Genomic DNA, 18,916 nt, shown 5'->3' with positions numbered 1-18,916 from the left:
GGATGGATGGAGTGTAAGATTCTAGCAGCATTGGGAAAGTGGTAAATGTACTTGTTCAGCTCTCTCTTGATCTAGGGGCCAGTTAATATGTATATTCTATTTGGGAAAATTCATTAAGCTATACACATTAAGCTATTATGTTTCAGTAAAAAAGTTTTTATAAGTCTCCTAAAAGATTATTAAGCTTCAACTTTAAAACAAGAAGTTACTACCAGAATTCCATATTGTCTTAGAAAGCAGTGACCAATGCTTCAGGGGACTTAGGATACCCACACAGAGTTAAGGCTGGGTCAAGTTTTGTTACTGAGAAATGACCTCACAGAATTTTCTACTGAACATTATACAGTACATCTCAGGACAGGAAACTTGTTAAATCCTTCAAAGAAATTTCAAAGCAAAAAGGCAGCAGACCTTAGAGATTGGGTGTTAATGACCTGGGAGAAAGAGAGCAAGTCTTCAGTAACACTTTCAAAAAGTGTACCTTTAAAGGATAGGAGAGAGGAAAGGTAGTAAACAAAAAGGTAAACAAATGTTATACTTTTAAAACTATTTTAAGAAATGAATTTTTTTAAAGTATTACATTCTGTATCAGCAATACTCTCAATATCACAGAGGACAACATTATGTATAAAAATGGAAATTGATCAGAAAATAGAAATTTCAGATTCAATGTGAAATTTTGCTGACTGGTGAAAAATTAATTTTATCTGTTTGCTATGCCTTTCTTAAATTATAGGGCAGTTTATGTCATTACATTTATTAGTCTGTGAATTTCCTACTGATGTTAAATATGTTAATTACTGTCTTAATAGAACTCTTTATGCTAAGAAAATGACAATTTTCTGTAATTCAAATTTCACACATGAACTGCTAAAGTAGACTCCTAGTTTCCCAGGATTTTTACAATAGTCAGTTTAATTTTTTAAAAAAGCAATAATTTCAACCTCTGAGGAAAGATTTCTAAAGAGCTTCTGATAGCTCTTCAAATAAAATATACACTCATGCTGGAGCTGGTATGTGGCCTACATTCCAACCCAGTCTCATATACTCTTCTCTACCCCCTTGCCTGTCCATGTTCCAGCCACTGACCTATGATTTATTTAAATAAACAAACGAGGACTTTTGTTCTTGCTATTCTACTTACAAAGCTATTCTGTCCCTCCACCTCTCCAATTCCCCATGGATGACTCCTTTCCTTTCCTTCAGGTTTCAGCTTGAATGTCACCTTCTCATGGAAGCCTTTCCTGACTGCCTTATCTAACATATGTTTCCCTATTATAACACCTCATTTGTTTCCCTTATATTATGAATTTTGCCTAGAGGTCAATTTAGATGAAGTCTAAAAAGCCCAGGCCCTATAGCAACATTTTCAAAACGTGCCTTTAAAACACTGTAGACAGAAAAGTTGGCTTAAAATATGTTTTAAAAAAGTTATCTGATACTTTTAAATAGCTAGAATCTATACAAACAATGGCCTGAGAAAATCTATTTATAAGTTTGATGATATTAAAATCATGCTTTTGAAAATTATCTAAGTAGTTCATGATGGAATTGTTTACTATTTTAAAAAATACACAACTACACTACTAAAATACACAACTATTTAAAAAAACACAACTTAGCTCCATTTACTAGGTAACCTAGAAACTGTAACAACAAAGAAGTAAAACAAAAAAATTATGACTCAGAAATAACCACTGATAATATTTTGGAATATATTCTTTTCAATGCACATATATACACACATATTCACAATATATATTTTAACAAAAACATGGTTATACTCAACTTAAATGCAGAGGACATCATGTGAAATGCCAGGCTGGATGACTCACAAGCTGGAATCAAGATTACTGTTAGAAATAGCAACAACCTCATATACACAGATGATACCACTCTCACGACAGAGAGTGAAAACTTTTCACCCTATTAATGAGGGTGAAAGGAGAATGAAAAAGCTGGCTTGAAACTCAGCATTAAAAAAACTAAGATCATAGCATCCAGTCCCATCACTTCATGGCAAACAGAATGGGAAAAAGTGGAAACAGTGACATTTTATTTTCTTCAGCTCCGAAATCACTGAGAATGGTGACCACAGCCATGAAATTAAAAGATGCTTGAATGCTCCTTGAAAGGAAAGCTATGGCAAACCTAGAAAGTGTATTAAAGAGCAGAGACATCACTTTGCCGTATAGTCAAAGCTACAGTTTTTCTAGTAGCCATGTATGGATGTGAGAGTTGGATCATAACTCTCAGAGTTATACTCTCAGACCATAACTGCTCAGAGTTGGCTGAACACCGAAGAATTGCTGTTTTGTAGTGCTGGAGAAGACTCTTGAGAGTCCCTTGGACTGCAAGAACAAACCAGTCAATCCTAAAGGAAATCAACCCTGAATATTCATTGGAAGGACTGTTGCTGAAGCTGAAGCCCCAGTAGTTTGGCCCCCTGATGCTGGGAAAGACTGAAAGCAAAAGAAGAAGGGGGCAGCAGAGGATGAGATGGATAGATAGCATCAGTCACACAATGGTAATAAATTTGAGGAAACTCTGGGAGAGAGTGGAGGACAGAGGAACCTGGCGTCCTGCAGTCCATGGGGTTGCAAAGAATTGGAAATGACTTAGCAACTGAACAATAGCAACAACTTAAAAATAAAAATACAGTATATTCCCAGTTGTCAATAAATACAGAACATTTTAATGACCACATTATATTCCATTTTATGGAAATACATAATTTTAAAAAAACAATTAGCTGTTATCGGGAATTTAGGAATTTTAGTTTTTCACTACAGTATGAAACTCAGGTGACTGCTGTTACTTATACATGTTTAAATGAAGGATTCTTCCATAAAAGCTAAGAAAAAATTGCTAGATTAAAGGCTAGGAATATTCTCACTCTGCACATATACTGCTTACCTGTCCCCCAGAAAGGTTTTATGAATTTTTGCTTCCATCAGTAGCCTAAAGAACACAGCACCATCACCAGTGTTTGGGTCATTTCACTCCTTTTCTATGAACAGTGACCAAAGTATATGAACTTGAGGATGGAGGAGGCAGGGGGAGGGAACATGAATAATTAAGCTACAGTTCTCTTAACAGTCTTAGTTTCTGCATGCCCGTCAATTGTTGGAATATCTTGCTATGCTGACTGTGACTCTCGTGCTTAAAGAGAAAAGAGAAAAGAAATTTTGATTCCACACAATTTTTACCTTATACAATCACTTAAAACCCAATTCTTATTTTAAGTTCATCCTCCACTGAAACACTAAGTAAACAAAAGACACATAATTTGGGGGGGTGGGGGAGATACAAATATTTAAAAGAGTACCTATTACGGGCCAAGTACTAGGAATAAAACAATTAACAAGTTAGAGTTCCCATCTTACCAAAGCTTAAAGTTTAGTAAGATACATAATTAAATAGGAAATTCTGTGAAAGTGTGAAAAGTATGTTAGAGCAGATATAGGATACAATACCTAAAGGATGAACAGGCCAGGTTAAGGTCCAGAGAGAGAGTGAAGAGATGGAGTAGCAAGGGATGTGGCCTGAAAAGACAGGTAAAAGTTTGAGCATAAAAGGTCTTGTAAAACATTAAAAAGAAGGGAAAAGACAGTGGAGTATTTAAAAGTGAAAAGTAATACAATCAGATTAGTACCTTACACTAATCACCCTGGGAGCAGTGTGAAGTACAGATGAAAGGAAAGCAAAATATATTAACAATCTTATTCATGCAGTATTGGTTGTTATTACAAAATATCTGGAAGAGAAAATGGATTAAATGTACATTATAGTATATCCACATAGTCAAATACTAAGCTATTTGAATGAAATAAATGAAAGAATGAAACAGCCTGCCCTGATATAGAAAGATATGCTTTTTAAAAAGATATGAAAGCTATGACTCAATTTTTATAAAAAGAAAAAACCAAGGTGAAATATGCTGGGTGAGACTGGGCCTGAGTCCACAGCTGCTGGTGTACCAAGTTATTGGTGAGCCAAAACTAGTACATAAATCCCAACCCCCATTTAAGCAGACCACAACTCCTTTGCAAACATCATTTAAGAAGATCTCCTCATGCAAGGACCACATGCATTTGGGATTCTTTTCTAACTGCTGCCTGCTACTGTTATACCATGGAGGGCTGCAAATACCTAATGAACAAAAGGAATATTTGGTGCCATAGCATGGCTGCAGGTGCTCCACCTAGAAAGGTTAGCTAGGAAGTTAAGCATGAGCAAGCAACAAGGGGTGTCCTAGCCAAAAAGGATGCAAGCTGATTTCTAATCCCCACCCCAGGCATGGCAAGAAGAACTCACAGACATGCTATAGAAATAAAACACAGCAACATGTGCTCCAGGCACACAGTGGATACAAACTAACCACAGGGGCTTCTCCAACTCCGGCACATGCAGCTGTGTCCTCAAGTAACCTTAGGCAGCTAGGAGCCCATTAAAGATTCATAAATATCCTAAACATACATACATCTGATTATAGCAGACTGAGTTGTGGAAAAGACATGCACAATAGAGTCTTGTTATGTAACCTGCAACTATCAACTGGCCTTGAGTGTATGCCTATTTGCATTCCCTTTCCTGACTGGTGGTGGATATAAGCCCTATTTTGCACAGGGCAGAATCAAGAGGAGGAGATGGGGAGAATAAAAAGGGAAGCCAAGAGGGCTTGTGGCCAATCCTTCGGGGCTGGCCTGCTCTCACATCTAGGAAGTGTACTGTCCTCTGTCTGTTAAATAAAAGATTTGTCTTCTTGAGCTATAACCAGTCTGTTGTCTCAAAGCCTTGCTATGATGAAATAGGAGCCTAGAAATCCTGCTTGAGCTATAATTAGTCCGTCATTCCAAATCTTTGTTGAGACAAGAACTGAAGGAGGGAAATAAACCGACCTGATATTTCCAAGCTACGTGTGAATCCTATTAGAATATCCATCATCTTAGAACCTGCTAGGATTTAATCTAGGCCCCTATAAATTTTGTTTTCATTGGTCACAGTCCAGTAACAGCCTACCCTCAGCTCTGATATTTTGTCTGTATAGGCATCATGACAATCTTCTGTATTCCTCATGCCACAGTCATAAACTCCAAATTCCTGCCCTTCTGGAAACTTTCCATGGTGCCCTCTGAGATTTCCCTGAGTGATAAATAAACTCCTTTATTCCTCAATAACTTACCTACAAATTCCCTTCAATTCTTTGCATTAACAAACTTGGCTACCCCCTGGCAAAAACTCTGTGTGCATGCTAAGTTGCTTCAGTGGTGTCTGACTCTTTGAGACCCATGGACTGTAGCCCACAAGGCTCTTCTGTCCATGGGATATTCTCCAGGCAAGAATATGGAGTGGGTTGCCATACCCTCTTCCAGGGGATCTTCCTGACCCAGGGATCAAACCCACATCTCTTACATCTCCTGCATTGGCATTGGCAGGTGGGTTCTTTACCACTGAGCCACCAGGGAAGCCTGGAAAAAAACCTACTCAACAACAATCACACCAAAGGGCTATTTATTCCCATGTACTCTGTATCTATAGGCTGCTTCTAATCAATTGCTACCTCTTGTAAAAAACAAAACAAAAACCCCAAAAGCGAAAAAACTCTTTGAGGCTCATACCAGCTAGTTACAACTTTCTCTCTTCTTTGTTGTTATCTTCTATTCAACAGGACTCTCATCATTCACTTAGACTTTCCTGTTTGTTTTACTGTCTTCTCCAGGAGAGGCCTACTGGTTACTGGAGCAGGGGCAGGGGGGGGATCGCTTTCACATACATAGTCTTCTTCTCTAAAGCCTCTGACCAGTCTTCCATTCATTTTACTCTTAGCAGATTATCTTGGCATGAAATCTATAGTCTCATTTCTATATTCTTTCTGTTGGCCAAGAACAGGGGGAATGACTCATCTTGGCCATGGAGCCTGCCTGGGATAAGGAGTTTTGTAACTGGACACATGTTCTATAAGCAAAACTGGGCTACTGTTAGTAAAGGAGAAGGAGGAAACATAGCAATTAGCAGTCATCTGCCACACTGGGCCAGAAAGTAGTTAAGAAACCAAACAAGCTGTATTGTACAGCTCAGATACTCTTAAGACAGCTCTTAGATATAAGTAAATCAAGAGGTAATTAAAATCTTTCCTTTTGAGAGAATGGTAGAAGTATCCCTTCTGGTAGAAAACATCAATCCTTCTATCTGTGCTCACAGATTCCTCTTTCCGCTTCTCAGAACTTAATGGTACTGACAGTCCCTCATCTTATGCTGGCACATTTAATCCCTCCATACTGGATACATGACATTAAGAATTAAACATGTCCTAGTTTTTCATTATTTAAAAAATATTTTCCATTTGAAGAAGGAAAGGAGCTGGTTGCCCTGACTGGACTGACTCCATTTTTAAAAGAAAAGGAACTCCATCTTACACTCTCAGTGAACTTTGGAATGCATACCTGGGAAGCCATAGAGATAAAATGCCAACAGCCGAGCAGGCCTCCTGGGTGGATAAAAACCAGGCCAGCCTGACCCCATACCTAGACTTTCCAGAACCAGAAGGAATGGTCCAGGCTAAGCCCCCATGCTCCCAATGCAGGGGGCCTGGGTTCAATCCCTGGTGAGGGAACTAGATCCCACATTCCACAACTAAGAGTTTGCATGCTGATCCCACATGCCACAATTAAAAGATCCTGAGTGCTGCAACTAAGAGCCAGCACAGCCAAAATTAATAAAGCTTTAAAAAAATAAATAAACTGCACTCCACTATCCACGCTGTCCTTCTGATTGAGTTTGCTTCCTGGAACGTTTGGCTATAACACCTTGACCAAATCTCTTTTCATCAACTTCCCTATCTTTCTCCTGCTATCCAAATTTGTCCATGTTTATTCTTTACTTCCTCATCCTTTATCATTAAATTCATCCCAATCTACCACCCATCCTCAACATACCATTCAGTATTTACAATCAACAATAATCTTCATGTTGCTATGTTGTTGTTGTTGTTTAAGAATTCATCTATTTAACCTCATAGTAGCATTTAAACAACCGATTTTACCTTCCTTCTTCAAACACTAATTTGTCCTGGTTTAGTAAAACTCTAGTTTTACTTACTTTAGATATAGGTCTCCATGGTTAGTGGTAGACATTCTCTTTTCACACCATCTATTTTCCCTGTGCAATTTTAGTCACCTCCACAAAACCCATTACCCAGTCTATCTCCTGATGTTGCTAAAATTATATCTCCATCCTAGACATCTCCTCAGGTCCAGAACAACATATAAGCCTGCAAATCTAATGTCTCATATAATGTGAGCAAGGCTAAAATTGTGACTACTGCTTTTTTTCTTCCACCATAAGTTCCTCTTTCTGTATTTTCTTAATAAATTGGAGCTACTCTGGTCAGTATCTGTAAGGCCAAGTAGCAAATCTCAAGGGTTCATTCAGCATTTAAAATTGGTAACGTCCCCTTTACTTGAAGACTCACTGGTTTTCTCATGCTGAAATGTTGGGATTTCCTTCCTGCCTCTCTGACACCTGCTTTCAATGACCTCAGCTCCATCCACTCTACACTAAGCCCAAAAGTTCTATCAACATATCACTTCCATTCCTCCCTTTTCTATGTTCTTATCCAAATTTGTACAGTCTGCATAAAATATTTAACTCTACAAACCTTGTGACCTTTGCCTTTTTTAAAAACAAGGTTACTGTATTGACTCTATTCCAATAAGCTTATTTTTCTCATAAAAATATGCCCAAATACAAGCAGTGTAGTGCAGGCACAACTGTTTGAAGATATCTTTGTGAAACCAGGATCTCTCTGACATCATCCTTATTTATTCCAGGCTTGTCATCCTCCTGCGTCACAAGATGGCTCATTCAGCTCTATGAGTGCAAAATCCAAAGGGAGAAGACTAGGGAAGATAGAATGACAAAGTGCAAAAGGCAAAGAGAAAACACTAGATAGATCTGTCCCCAGTAATACTGTCTATATTTGATTCATCAGGAATGAGGGGAATGGATCCACATGGCAGCAAAGCAGCTGAAAAGAGTTCTGTAATTAGACACATTGATATTATAACCTAAAACAGGATTGCCAGTAGGGAGGGATGAACTGAATATTCATTTGGCTACTAGCAATATCTGTCACACCAGACCAGAAAGCAACTCTCAGAAAAATGCTAGTAAAGTAGTATCATGTAGTTCAGATACTTTGAACTTAAATACAGTTAACTTAAAAATCAATAAGGTAACTGCAAACATTAAAAATACATAATTTTAAAGTTATGGATCAAAAAAGATTTAATGTCATAGTAAATATTAGACAACACTTAGATTTAAAACAAAACAAATTATCATAGACCAAAACGTGTTATATAGCTAAAGGTGTGTTTATAGTACTATTGATAGCCTCAAATGCTTATTGTAAAGAACAAACACTGAAACAATGACCTTGAAATCCACCTTAAGACAATGAAAAAGGCAACCTCACATTCTTTACTGTTACAGGGTTTCTCTTCCAGTATGAATTCTCTTATGTATAATAAGTGAAGAACTCTGACTGAAGGTTTTTCCACACTGAATACATTCATAGGGTTTCTCTCCAGTGTGAGTTCTCACATGTCTTCTAAGAGAAGAGGAAACACTGAAGGTTTTCCTGCATTCCTTACATTCGTAGGGTTTCTCCCCTGTATGAGTTCTCACATGCATTCTAAGAGATGAGAGACCACTAAAAACCTTCCCACAGTCAGTGCAATCATAAAGATTCTCTCCAGTGTGTATTTTCTTGTGAACTTTAAGGTGAGAGCTTGTGTTGAAGGCTTTTCCACAGTCATCACATTCATAGCGTTTCTCCCCACTGTGTATTCTCTTGTGCACTATAAGGTAAGAACTTGTACCAAAGGATTTTCCACAATGATTACACTCATAAGGCTTCTCTCCAGTGTGAGTTCTCACATGAACCTTAAGAGATGTTTTTTGACTGAAAGCTTTTCCACACTGATTACATTCATAAGGTTTCTCACCAGTGTGAGTTCTTACATGTCTCCTTAGGGTTGAGGAATCATTGAAGACTTTCCCACATTCTTTACATTCATATTGTTTCTCACTCATGTGACTTCTCTTGTGCAAAATAAGATTAGAAATCCTTTTGAAAGTTTTTCCACACTGATTACATTCATGTTTCTCTTCAGTAGGAGTTTGCTCCTGTTGTTCAAGGGATGAATGATAACAAAAGATATTGTTTTTATTACATTCATAGGAATTCTCCACCATGTGAAAATTGTTGCATATAGGTAGCATATTATTATGTTTGAAGTGTGTATCACATTTGCAATATGTGTACACTTTCTGTGCTATCTGAGTTCTTTCAAGATGCCACCGAGTTCTGTCATATTTGTGACTTTCACAGACTCTCTCACTTACAGAGATATTTTCATAATTGTTTAGGATTGGATTATGCTTCAAACACTCAATATTTAAGTAACATTTATGGCAATGTTTACTGGTGGAAACTCTCCTTGAAAAAACAAGTGCTGATCTAAGTTTAGAGTTTTCCTCTAATTCATAATAGTCAAAGAATCTCTCCTGAGATGCTGTTTTCTTTTGAGTAAATGTCACTTGCCTCAAAATTCCCTCTGGGATCTTGTGCTGTTTTCTGATTCTACTGCATTCCCAGTCTTCTTTTAATGTACAAGACCAATCATCCATTGTGAATCTTATTATTTTCATGCCACCAGATGATTTTTCACCCAAAATATTCTGATTAGAAGTTGACTCTTTGGTTTTCAATTGAATCTCCCAGTCTGGACAGGTGCCTTGGGGAATTCTGCTTTTCATAGTTCTTATGTCTTCTTGACCCAACAGTGAGATCACAGGCTTGCATAATTGATATTCCACTAAGGTGAGATTTATATAGTTTTCCAGCATCACATCTCTGTACATACTTCTCTGAGCAGAGTCCAGCATCATCCACTCCTCCTGGGTGAACTCCACAGCCACATCTTTAAAAGACATTGGTCCCTGTAACCAAGTTGCTGGGAATCCTGGTGCTATCTTTTCCCCCTTAGTATTTTTCATACAGAAACAGGCAGGGTCCTGTGCAGGCAGAGCCCATATTGAGGACAGGTCAGTGGCTGCCATCTTCAGCGTTTGAATGTGACATCCACCTGCACAACAGGGCTGAGAGATCTGGATACTTCTTTTTTTGTTTCTCTGGTCCAATCAGGTCAGGAATGCATTTCACTGGGTGTCCTCCCTGTAGCCAAAGAGGCAGGTTCAGGTAAAAGAAGAAAGGTAAAAACAGGGTTCTATGGGAGGCAAGGTTAAAAAAAAAAAGAAATTGTAGACCCTCCCCTGTACATTCCAGCAAGGTCTCATCAGTTTAAAACATTTATTGGGATTTGTATTGATATGCAATATAGTCATCTTTGGCCCCTTTCCAGAACTGCTGCCTTGGTTATTTATACTGGGTTCTCCTGTAGACTACTACTCAGTTCTGGGTAGAAAAAAAAGCTTTATTTTTAAAAATTGAAGTCAAAGATAATCAGTTTAAAAAGGCACAGTTTCTTGAATGTCATGCATACCTTACTACTTTTTCAGTTCACTTTTTAAAATAAAAAATAATTTTCCTGCTAATCACAACTGTTTTAGGTAAATTTATTTGTTGTATATGTAACTAGGTATTTACCTAAACAACCTCACATATAATTAACAGGACTAATGATTTGGCTGCTACCCTACTTAGGAATTTTACTGGAGCTATTAAAGGTAAATGTGACTTTGAAACAAATGTTCATTTGATTACCTTCAATTTAATCTCTGTCCCCAAAGTCCATATCTCCTTATGATGATTCATTCTATCTAAAACTTGAATGGGATTAACAAAGAGGCATGAGCTATGTGCTAAGCTTTGAGACTGAGGCCTTTAAATTTCAGATGGTATAATACTTCCTGAATAATTTTTATAATATAAATATTGAAACAACTGACACATAGTGTGAATACAAATGAGGAATGCTTGGAGACTTTAAGGATCACAACAAATCATGCAATAATATGTTATGCTAATATTTTTACAAATCTTACTTTTTTAAGGTTAGTTGATAACTTTCAAATATAAGACTTTTGTCTCAGTATTATACTCTAATAGAGTTCAGGTTTAATGGACAAAATTAGCGAACTCGCATTTTTATTTAGACAAAGATCTTCAACAAATAGATTTTATGCACCTAATCCAGAAGAGTACAGAAGACTGTTGTTTTAGTATAAATCATATAGAAATATACATCTGATTTGTTCCTTGCAGGTATCCTGAGTATCCAGAACACTCCCCATCACACATGCCCAGAACTGACTCAATTAAGAACTACAAACTGAAATTAATCACTACCATTTAAAATTGAATCAGAAGTCCAATATCTATCCCAAAAGATTTTGAGCCCAAAACTTTCACGGGAAAAATCATTTTACCAAATAGAAAAAAAAAAATCTGTGCTTCTTGAATTACTCATGAGACTAGTAAAATCTTACAGAGATAGTACAAAAAAAGATTAAAGTGCAATCTTAATTATGAACATTGAAAAAGTTCTAAGTAAAATATTAGTAAATTGAATATGGCAGTGTATTAAAGTAATAATACAATGTCACATTCAAGCAGGGTTTAGCCAGGAATGCAGGAATGGTTGAAAAGCAGAAAAACTATTATTGTTATTATAATGTCAGGGTATAACGAACACTCTTGTATCCATCACTCTTGTTTTGAAGCAAATCTGGGAATGATGTATTACTCATAAATATTTAAGAATTTATCTCTGAAATTAAAAACTCATAACCAAGATATTATTATCACACCTACAAAACTAGCAATAATTCCTTAATGTCAAATACACCAGGCAGTCTTCAAAATTTTGTTATCTCATAAATGCTTAACCCCCCTCCCACCTCGTTTCTTTGACTCATGGTTGAAATAACGTTCATATGATCTTAAGTTCTTTAATTTAAAGTTTGCCACAGAGAAACGATATCTCATTACTGTGATACAGCCCAGTAATGGATTAAGGTGTGTGGACAAAGAATGTCACAACAAAGGATATTGTGGCCTTCAAGATATCAGCCACTATAGCCACCCTAGACTATGTATTCAGAGGGGATTCAGCATGGAGAAATGCAGTATATTGACCCTAGATAGATAAGGTGCATAGCAAAGGAATGATTACAATAAACCTGGACTCTTGCATCTTCCCATACACAAAAAGTGTTAAATTCGTTAACCTGAAATATCTAGTTTTCTTTAATTAACAGTATTTTTTGACGTTCCGACTACCAGGTCTTTCTTATAAAAACTCCTATGTATCCTGGCTCCTCCCTTCTCTTTGGATCAATCTCTCAAAGCTATTGAGAAAATCCGCAGAATAAAATATAGTTCTCAACTTTCAGGTTGTGTATTTTTTTTTTCAGTTAACAGTTCTGGCAACCAATTAAGGGACCCAAAGTTGACTTCTCTCCTTCACATGAACTCTACAATGAGCCAGAGTCTTAGTACAGGCCTCCTGTGCCCATCTGCCTCCTCAAAGAGTTCAAATGAATATGGGTGAATCTCTCCTGGTTCTCCTCGTTCTCCCAACTACTTGTTGATGATCCTGCATTTTATTTGGGGGTGCATAACAGGTACTTGGCTTACCAGGTGAAAGATACTAGGGGCACTTGGTTGACAGACACTATGAAAAAGTTACCACTGCCACCACCCCACCTGACATCCACAGTTGGAAGATCCTGGGGGATCCAGGGTGAAAGACAGTGGGATTTCTTCAATTGAAAGACACTAAAAAAAAAACTAAGACACTGAGTAATCTGGACTGAGTGGTTAGGTAGGAGGTTGACCTGATGTTTTTCCTCAAAAGGCTACCTTAGCAAGAATTTGTCAGAATAAAAGTGAAAACATCACGATAGCTTTCAGCTCTGAAGAAGGGACATCTCATGGTCAGCAATGGCTTTCTCCGGCAACTGAGAAACTTGCAGGAGTGGTAAAGGCAAATCTTCATAGTGTGCAGCTGTCTCTATAGGGAAATCCATTCAATTTAACTTTAAAAACTTGCTCTCCTGGGGACAGAAATAAGAACTAGCCACTCTGTGATCAAAGCACCATGATGGTCTTCTACTACCAGAGGGATAACTGAGACATATTAGAGGAGCAGAGAAGACTCTGGGGTAAAAACCTAGAGGAATTAAGCTCATAAGCAGCACACAGGTCCAACACACAATTTCACTGGTAAATTTTATCCTCAACGAATTCAACTTTAAAATGGAAAATAGATTCTCTCAGATAAGCTAGGGGAATCAGAAAGCCAACCTCCAACTAACACCCTAGTCAGATTTATGTATATATAGAGTTCATACTTGCAAGAACCTACTTAATTGGGGATTAAAGGAAATCTCACCCTGAAAATGACTATGATAGGGCCCTTTTACTGCATACACAGTTAAGTTAGAGAAAGTTAGTTTGATAAAACATCTTTTCAGAATTCTGACCTTAAAGATAAAAGCCCTTCTAGGGTGAACCTGCATTTCTCTTTCCTGTGTCTTTGAGACTAAACGTTCTACCTGTTCTTCTTGTGTGGTATATGTGTGTGTGACTTGAGAACTTGGTCTCTGCCATCCAAAAGGCACACAAATCATGTTCATTTGGTGACAATCAAATAGACTGGGGTTCTGATCAGTCTTTCATCTGGCTGTACCAATTGTTAGGGGCTTTTTGCCATCTTAACCTTCATTGTGTCAGTCTGTACAATGAAGACCTTCACTTTCTTAAACTATTTTTGGGAGTAAACCTTCTGGGTCTTGCTTATGTGGCATCCTTTACATCGTCTTGTAGGGAAGCCTCTTGCATCTTATTAGTTTGGGTCACTACTATCATATATTTCATTAATGGCCATATGATGGAGCCATTAAATGGAAGAAACTTCTAAACTGGTAAATTTTTAGAGAGCTCTCATTATAAACGGTTGTTTTATTGGTACTTATGGGGGGAAATAAAACTACATTAAAAGGAGGAAAAATTATAAACTTGTTTATATACACACGCATACACACACACACACACACACACACACACACACACACATATATATATAAAATGATTAACCTAAGAACTCCTCTAATTTAAAACAAGCAAAAAACCAGTTTGTGAAGTCTTATTTGTGGCCTCTGCTTCCTCTCAATGGATCTTACAGATGCTAATAAAAACAAATTAATGTTAATTAGGTAAATTAACAGGAAATTTTTAAAAACTGAAGGGAAAGTCTACAAACTTTTTCCTAACAAGGTGGAAATTTTAAAGTGACTCATCCCCAAAAAGATAAATCTCTCGATGGTTATTAAGAAATGGGATAAATAAAACAGACATTAAGAGAATTAAAAAGTTTTGATGCGATACTACCTCAGGTTGGATGGGCCAAAGGGATCCCCATTGGTCCCCAACATTAAAGGGCCCCAAACAAGTCCACCTTATTTACCCTGAAGCAGGAGATAGATGGCCCTCAGGGCAAACAATTCATTCTCTGTGGATCCATACTCCAAGACGAAACCAGCAGGCCAACTGAGGAGGCTGGGCCTTGGCCAGACAAAAGATAAGTGACCATTTATTTTTCATTCTTAGAGTCAGGAAGATTCCCCAACTACACAAACACAGAAAAGTTCCCTAGGCGACATAAACAAGGGGGCACCATCCCATAGCAAATGATGCTAACTACCCATAGGCCTCTGCTGTAAAGCACCTATCTTGGCTAAGAGATGTGTGGGAGGATCCTGAGACATACCAAATATGTACTCCAAATCAGGCAAATCAAAAAGGACTGACCAAAGGAAAACCAGAAGAAATGCCCCATGTAAGTGATTTAAACTGCCCCAAGGGTGCAACTCTCTGAGTCCACCCATATGTCTACACACAAGTAATGGATTCTTTTTTCCTCCTAATAAACACTTGTTTCACTACTTTCCATCTTTGTGGGATTTATTTTCTGCAAAGCTGAAGTGCCAGGGCCTTGCTACTAACCACTGGTCTAGTCCCTAGGATTCGGTGCTCTCAGCGCCACAACTCAACCTCAATCTCTGTCCAGAAACTGAAGCTGTTGCAGCCCAAAGCCACTGAGACCAAACCAAATACATACACACACACACACACACACACACACACACACACACACAGAGGGCTGGAAAAAATTACACTGAGATAGCTGACCAACAATTACTTGGGGCAACAGGCCAATTAACCAAGTTAAAAGATTGACAAAAAAAGGCCTGAGTCCCTTGGTTCAACCCTTTACTAGGGACCCCAGAGCATTTTCTATAAAATAGATAAAAGGTCAGGGGATAAAAGAAGGCAAAGCTTCCATGACTCCTTATAAGACCAAGACTTGTTGATAGGCTTCCTTTACTGTTGGGGACCAATGGGTACTGTGTCCCCTTCTTGGTATTGTTATTATAAGGCAGCATGTAGATATGCCCCTCAAGAAATATTAATTAAACATACTAAAGGAAACCAATAGAGTCATACAATATAAAGTAAAAACTGGGGCCAATATTCAGGAGCTAATAAAATTAGTAACAGATTTTGTTCTGGGTCTAATCTGTGCACTCAGAGGGCCTCTGTTGAATGCCTTACTCAAGACTTTGAAGACAGTGAACCCCAAAGTTCTATGAATAGTACACAGAACTCTTAATTTTCAGTTTATTTGGAAATCATCTCACCCCAAATCTGAGTCATAGCCTACTTAAAGGTTTATTAAGGACAAACAGAAATCTTTAAAACTTTTTCCACAAATAATAAAGCCTAATCATCTAAGCAAGCAAATTTAATTTATTCCCACTGTTAATTATAAACTAAGTTTATATTATAATATCTGATTCAGAACTAAGTTTTTAAAGTGATGCTATGCGATCTCTAGTTTTGTCTATTTATATGTGTGTGTACACATTATACATATAGATGTCTCTATCTCCAGAAAATATTATCAAAATTAAACTTATAAAGAGTTCTATTTAATTGGCTTATAAGTAAGCACTTACAATTAAATATTTCAAAATATAAAAGAAACTGGTCAGAATGAATTCCAGGCTCACGTGATCTAGAGGAAATACTCAATATTAATTAACATCTAGTATTAAAGCTAGCTTAAGCTTGCTGGTTTATAAAATAAGACTTGTCTTATTTTTATTACACCTAGGTTTATTGAAGGTCAATATGTTCATGTTATTTCTGTTGCAGATTTGTCAGCAAAAAATTAACTTGGTAGGATGGTATTTTCATAACTTATAAAATAAAAGCAAATGAGGTAAGAGTTTTCAAGTGAACTCTTTAGGAATAATTATGTATCTAAAATAGTTTCTCCTGATTTTTAGTAACTTGAGTTTTGCTAAGTTCAGTTAAATGATGGGAATTCATTAAACAGCCAGGTCATTTCAGGTTAAGATAAAACACGTGAACATTAATTGCTAAACAGGTCTATATTTACCTCCTTTTGTCTCCTTATGAGACAGAAACTAAAGATGTTTGGGATTTTTAGACACATGTCTTATAAGACACTGAAGAAAGAAATCAGAAAATACATGTTACTAGGGGTTATGGGAAATTCCAAGTTTGCCAACCAGGAAATGCTGCTATGACAAACAGTTGACAACTACAGGCTGCATGTCCGTTTTCCCTAGAGATGAAGGCTTTAAGGGTTAAAACTGAAATATAATTAATAAATATTAAGGAAAGCATTTCAATGTGCAAGGGAATTAGAATGTAAGTTTTCAGTAAAAGAAAGCATGAAGAATAGAAGTGAATTTGTTGGGAAAATAAGGGTGATTTTGTCCTATAGCTGGTTATTTCTTGATTAAAAAAAAAAGGGGGGGACAACCTAATATGGAAACAGAAAGTTTTGGAAAGTTTGTAGAAAAGGAGCCCTGAAAAAGTAGTTTTATACATGTCAAATTCTAACTAAAGTTCTTTAGACCTTTAGCCAACTCTGAGATGCTTCAAAGTCCTGGTATAATGTCACCAGTCATAATTCTAGTTATTAAAATGTCTTATGTCACAGAAATATGCAAGTTTCTTGTCAATAGCCTTGTAATCAGACCTTTGACCATGTCATTCTAAGAAGAATACTTTTGTAAACAGAGATAAAACATTTATCTTTTTCTCTCTACCTGATCCTTCCATAATTTGGCTTCTCCAGCTGACTGACTCCAGATGACTTGGCCTATTATGTCAAGATTACAACTAGTTATACTAACCATTGTTTTAATTTGCTCTCTCTCATTTTCAAATTATTTATGCCTGTGTCTCTCTCTGCTACACTATTAATGTTACCAGTTGTATTATATTGTTTCACAAGACTGTTGTCTCTTGCATTACACAATGTGTTACCAGGCCTCCAACAAAATTAATATCTCAAAACAGTTAATCATATGTATAACTCTACACATAATTAATGTAATAGTACAACTCTAAATACAATTAGAAGCAACAAGGGACAACATCTACTGGATCATAATAAACTAGTAATACAAGCAATCCAGAGAATTTTAGACGATCAACAGGGTCCAATCCAAAAAAACATACAGTGAAAAAGTGAAAGTGTTAGTCGCTCGGTCCTGTCCCACTCTTTGCAACCCCATGGACTGTAGCCTGCCAGGTTCCTCTGTCCATGGAATTCTCCAGGCAAGAATTTTGGAGTGTGTTGCCATTCCCTTCTCCAGGGGAATCTTCCAAACACAGAGATTGAACCTGGGTCTCCTGCACTGCAGGCATTCTTTACCATCTGAGCCACCAAGGACCAAACAAAAAACCTCAGCTCATCAAATGGCCTATCAACAGAATCTTTTCCTGATTTAGGAATGAGAGCCTTCCCAGCACAGTGGACAAAACTGGTCATGCAGACTCCCCCAATGATCCAGTGATTAAGACTGCATTTCCACTGCAGGGGTTCTATCTCTGGTGTAGAAACTAAGGTTACACAGGCCACAGCATGGTAAAAAAAAAAAAAAAAAAAAAATTGGTCATGAAATGTTATGACCAAGAGGAGGCGCTGTGTTAAAAGAATGTCATCTGCCATATCAGCAAAGAAAGCTGCAGCCTTCAGGTGATCTGCCCACTGCAGATCACCACCCTTGAAGGGATTCAGGATGGAGAAACATAGGATACTGTCCCTGAAGAGTTAAAATCCTTATCAGAGGAATGCTTTCAATAAGCCCAGACTCTTACATCTTCCCATACATAAAAATGTGCTAAGATCATCAACTTGATGTTTGGTTTTCTTTAATTAACGTAATTTCGTTTTATGTTCTAACTACCTGGCTTTTGTCGCAAATTTGTATACCCTGGCTTCCTCCTTACCTTTTGGGAAGGTTCCTCAGAGCTGAGAGGCTGCTCCCTGGCTTAATTTCTCAACAGTACACCCACTAAAAAATATATATAATTCTCAACTTTTAGGTTATGCTTTTCTTTTTTTTCAACTGACAGGTGTTAAGACTGACTGAAAAAAAGCATCAGGATAAAGTGAGAAGTACAAGCTAGACACCCCTGATCCTCTCACTCATGGAAGAAAGTCAGACTCTTCCCCAGCGCCTGGTGCTACTCACCCCCAAACACCGACCCCGAACCTGAGTCTGTCCCAGGAAACCCGGGCCGCAAGAACGCTGCCCCCTACCCACGGCCGACGGCCTGGCGAATCCGGCAGACCCCTGTCCCCTATCCCTACCGCATCTCCTCCGATGTCCGTGAGCCTACGCGCTCACCTGTCCTCAGGGTTCACGCCTCTCGGGTTGGAACCGCCAGGCCGCGGTGGAAAGCGAGCAGCGAGGACGAGGTGCAGGAACCCGGGCCGATGCTCTCAGCCGGGAGCCGCAGGGTAGGGGCGCGCGCTCCCCGGGCCGCGGAGACAGGGCC

At 37.9% G+C, this 18,916-nt stretch overlaps 2 protein-coding genes across 4 annotated transcripts in view; one reads left to right on the top strand and one right to left on the bottom strand.

The window, feature by feature from the left end:
- The window catches only part of ZNF10 (zinc finger protein 10), a 34,238-nt gene that overhangs the window by 2,800 nt on the left and 12,522 nt on the right, over nt 1–18,916 (top strand). The gene's annotated exons all lie outside the window — the stretch shown is intronic.
- Nucleotides 1,699–18,895, bottom strand: ZNF891 (zinc finger protein 891). 3 transcript variants are annotated; one of them, XR_009692864.1, is made up of 3 exons: nt 18,766–18,895; nt 3,477–10,243; nt 1,699–3,162 (listed from the first exon to the last, which is right to left on the bottom strand). XR_009692864.1 is itself a non-coding variant. In XM_061142219.1 (2 exons), the coding sequence occupies exon 2, from the start codon at nt 10,126–10,128 to the stop codon at nt 8,491–8,493; it is 1,638 nt and encodes a 545-aa protein (XP_060998202.1). In that variant the 5' UTR covers nt 10,129–10,243; nt 18,766–18,895; the 3' UTR covers nt 1,699–8,490. The 3 variants fall into 3 exon arrangements, 2 of the variants coding, with proteins under 2 accessions (XP_060998202.1, XP_060998204.1); XM_061142219.1 differs by having other exon boundaries at nt 1,699–10,243; XM_061142221.1 differs by lacking the exon at nt 18,766–18,895 and adding an exon at nt 18,610–18,688 and having other exon boundaries at nt 1,699–10,243.

The sequence above is a fragment of the Dama dama genome, chromosome 5 (genome assembly GCF_033118175.1).
Source record: "Dama dama isolate Ldn47 chromosome 5, ASM3311817v1, whole genome shotgun sequence".
NCBI lineage: Eukaryota > Metazoa > Chordata > Mammalia > Artiodactyla > Cervidae > Dama > Dama dama.
Note: the sequence above shows the minus strand (reverse complement) of the source record. Positions and strands in the feature narration are given on the sequence as shown.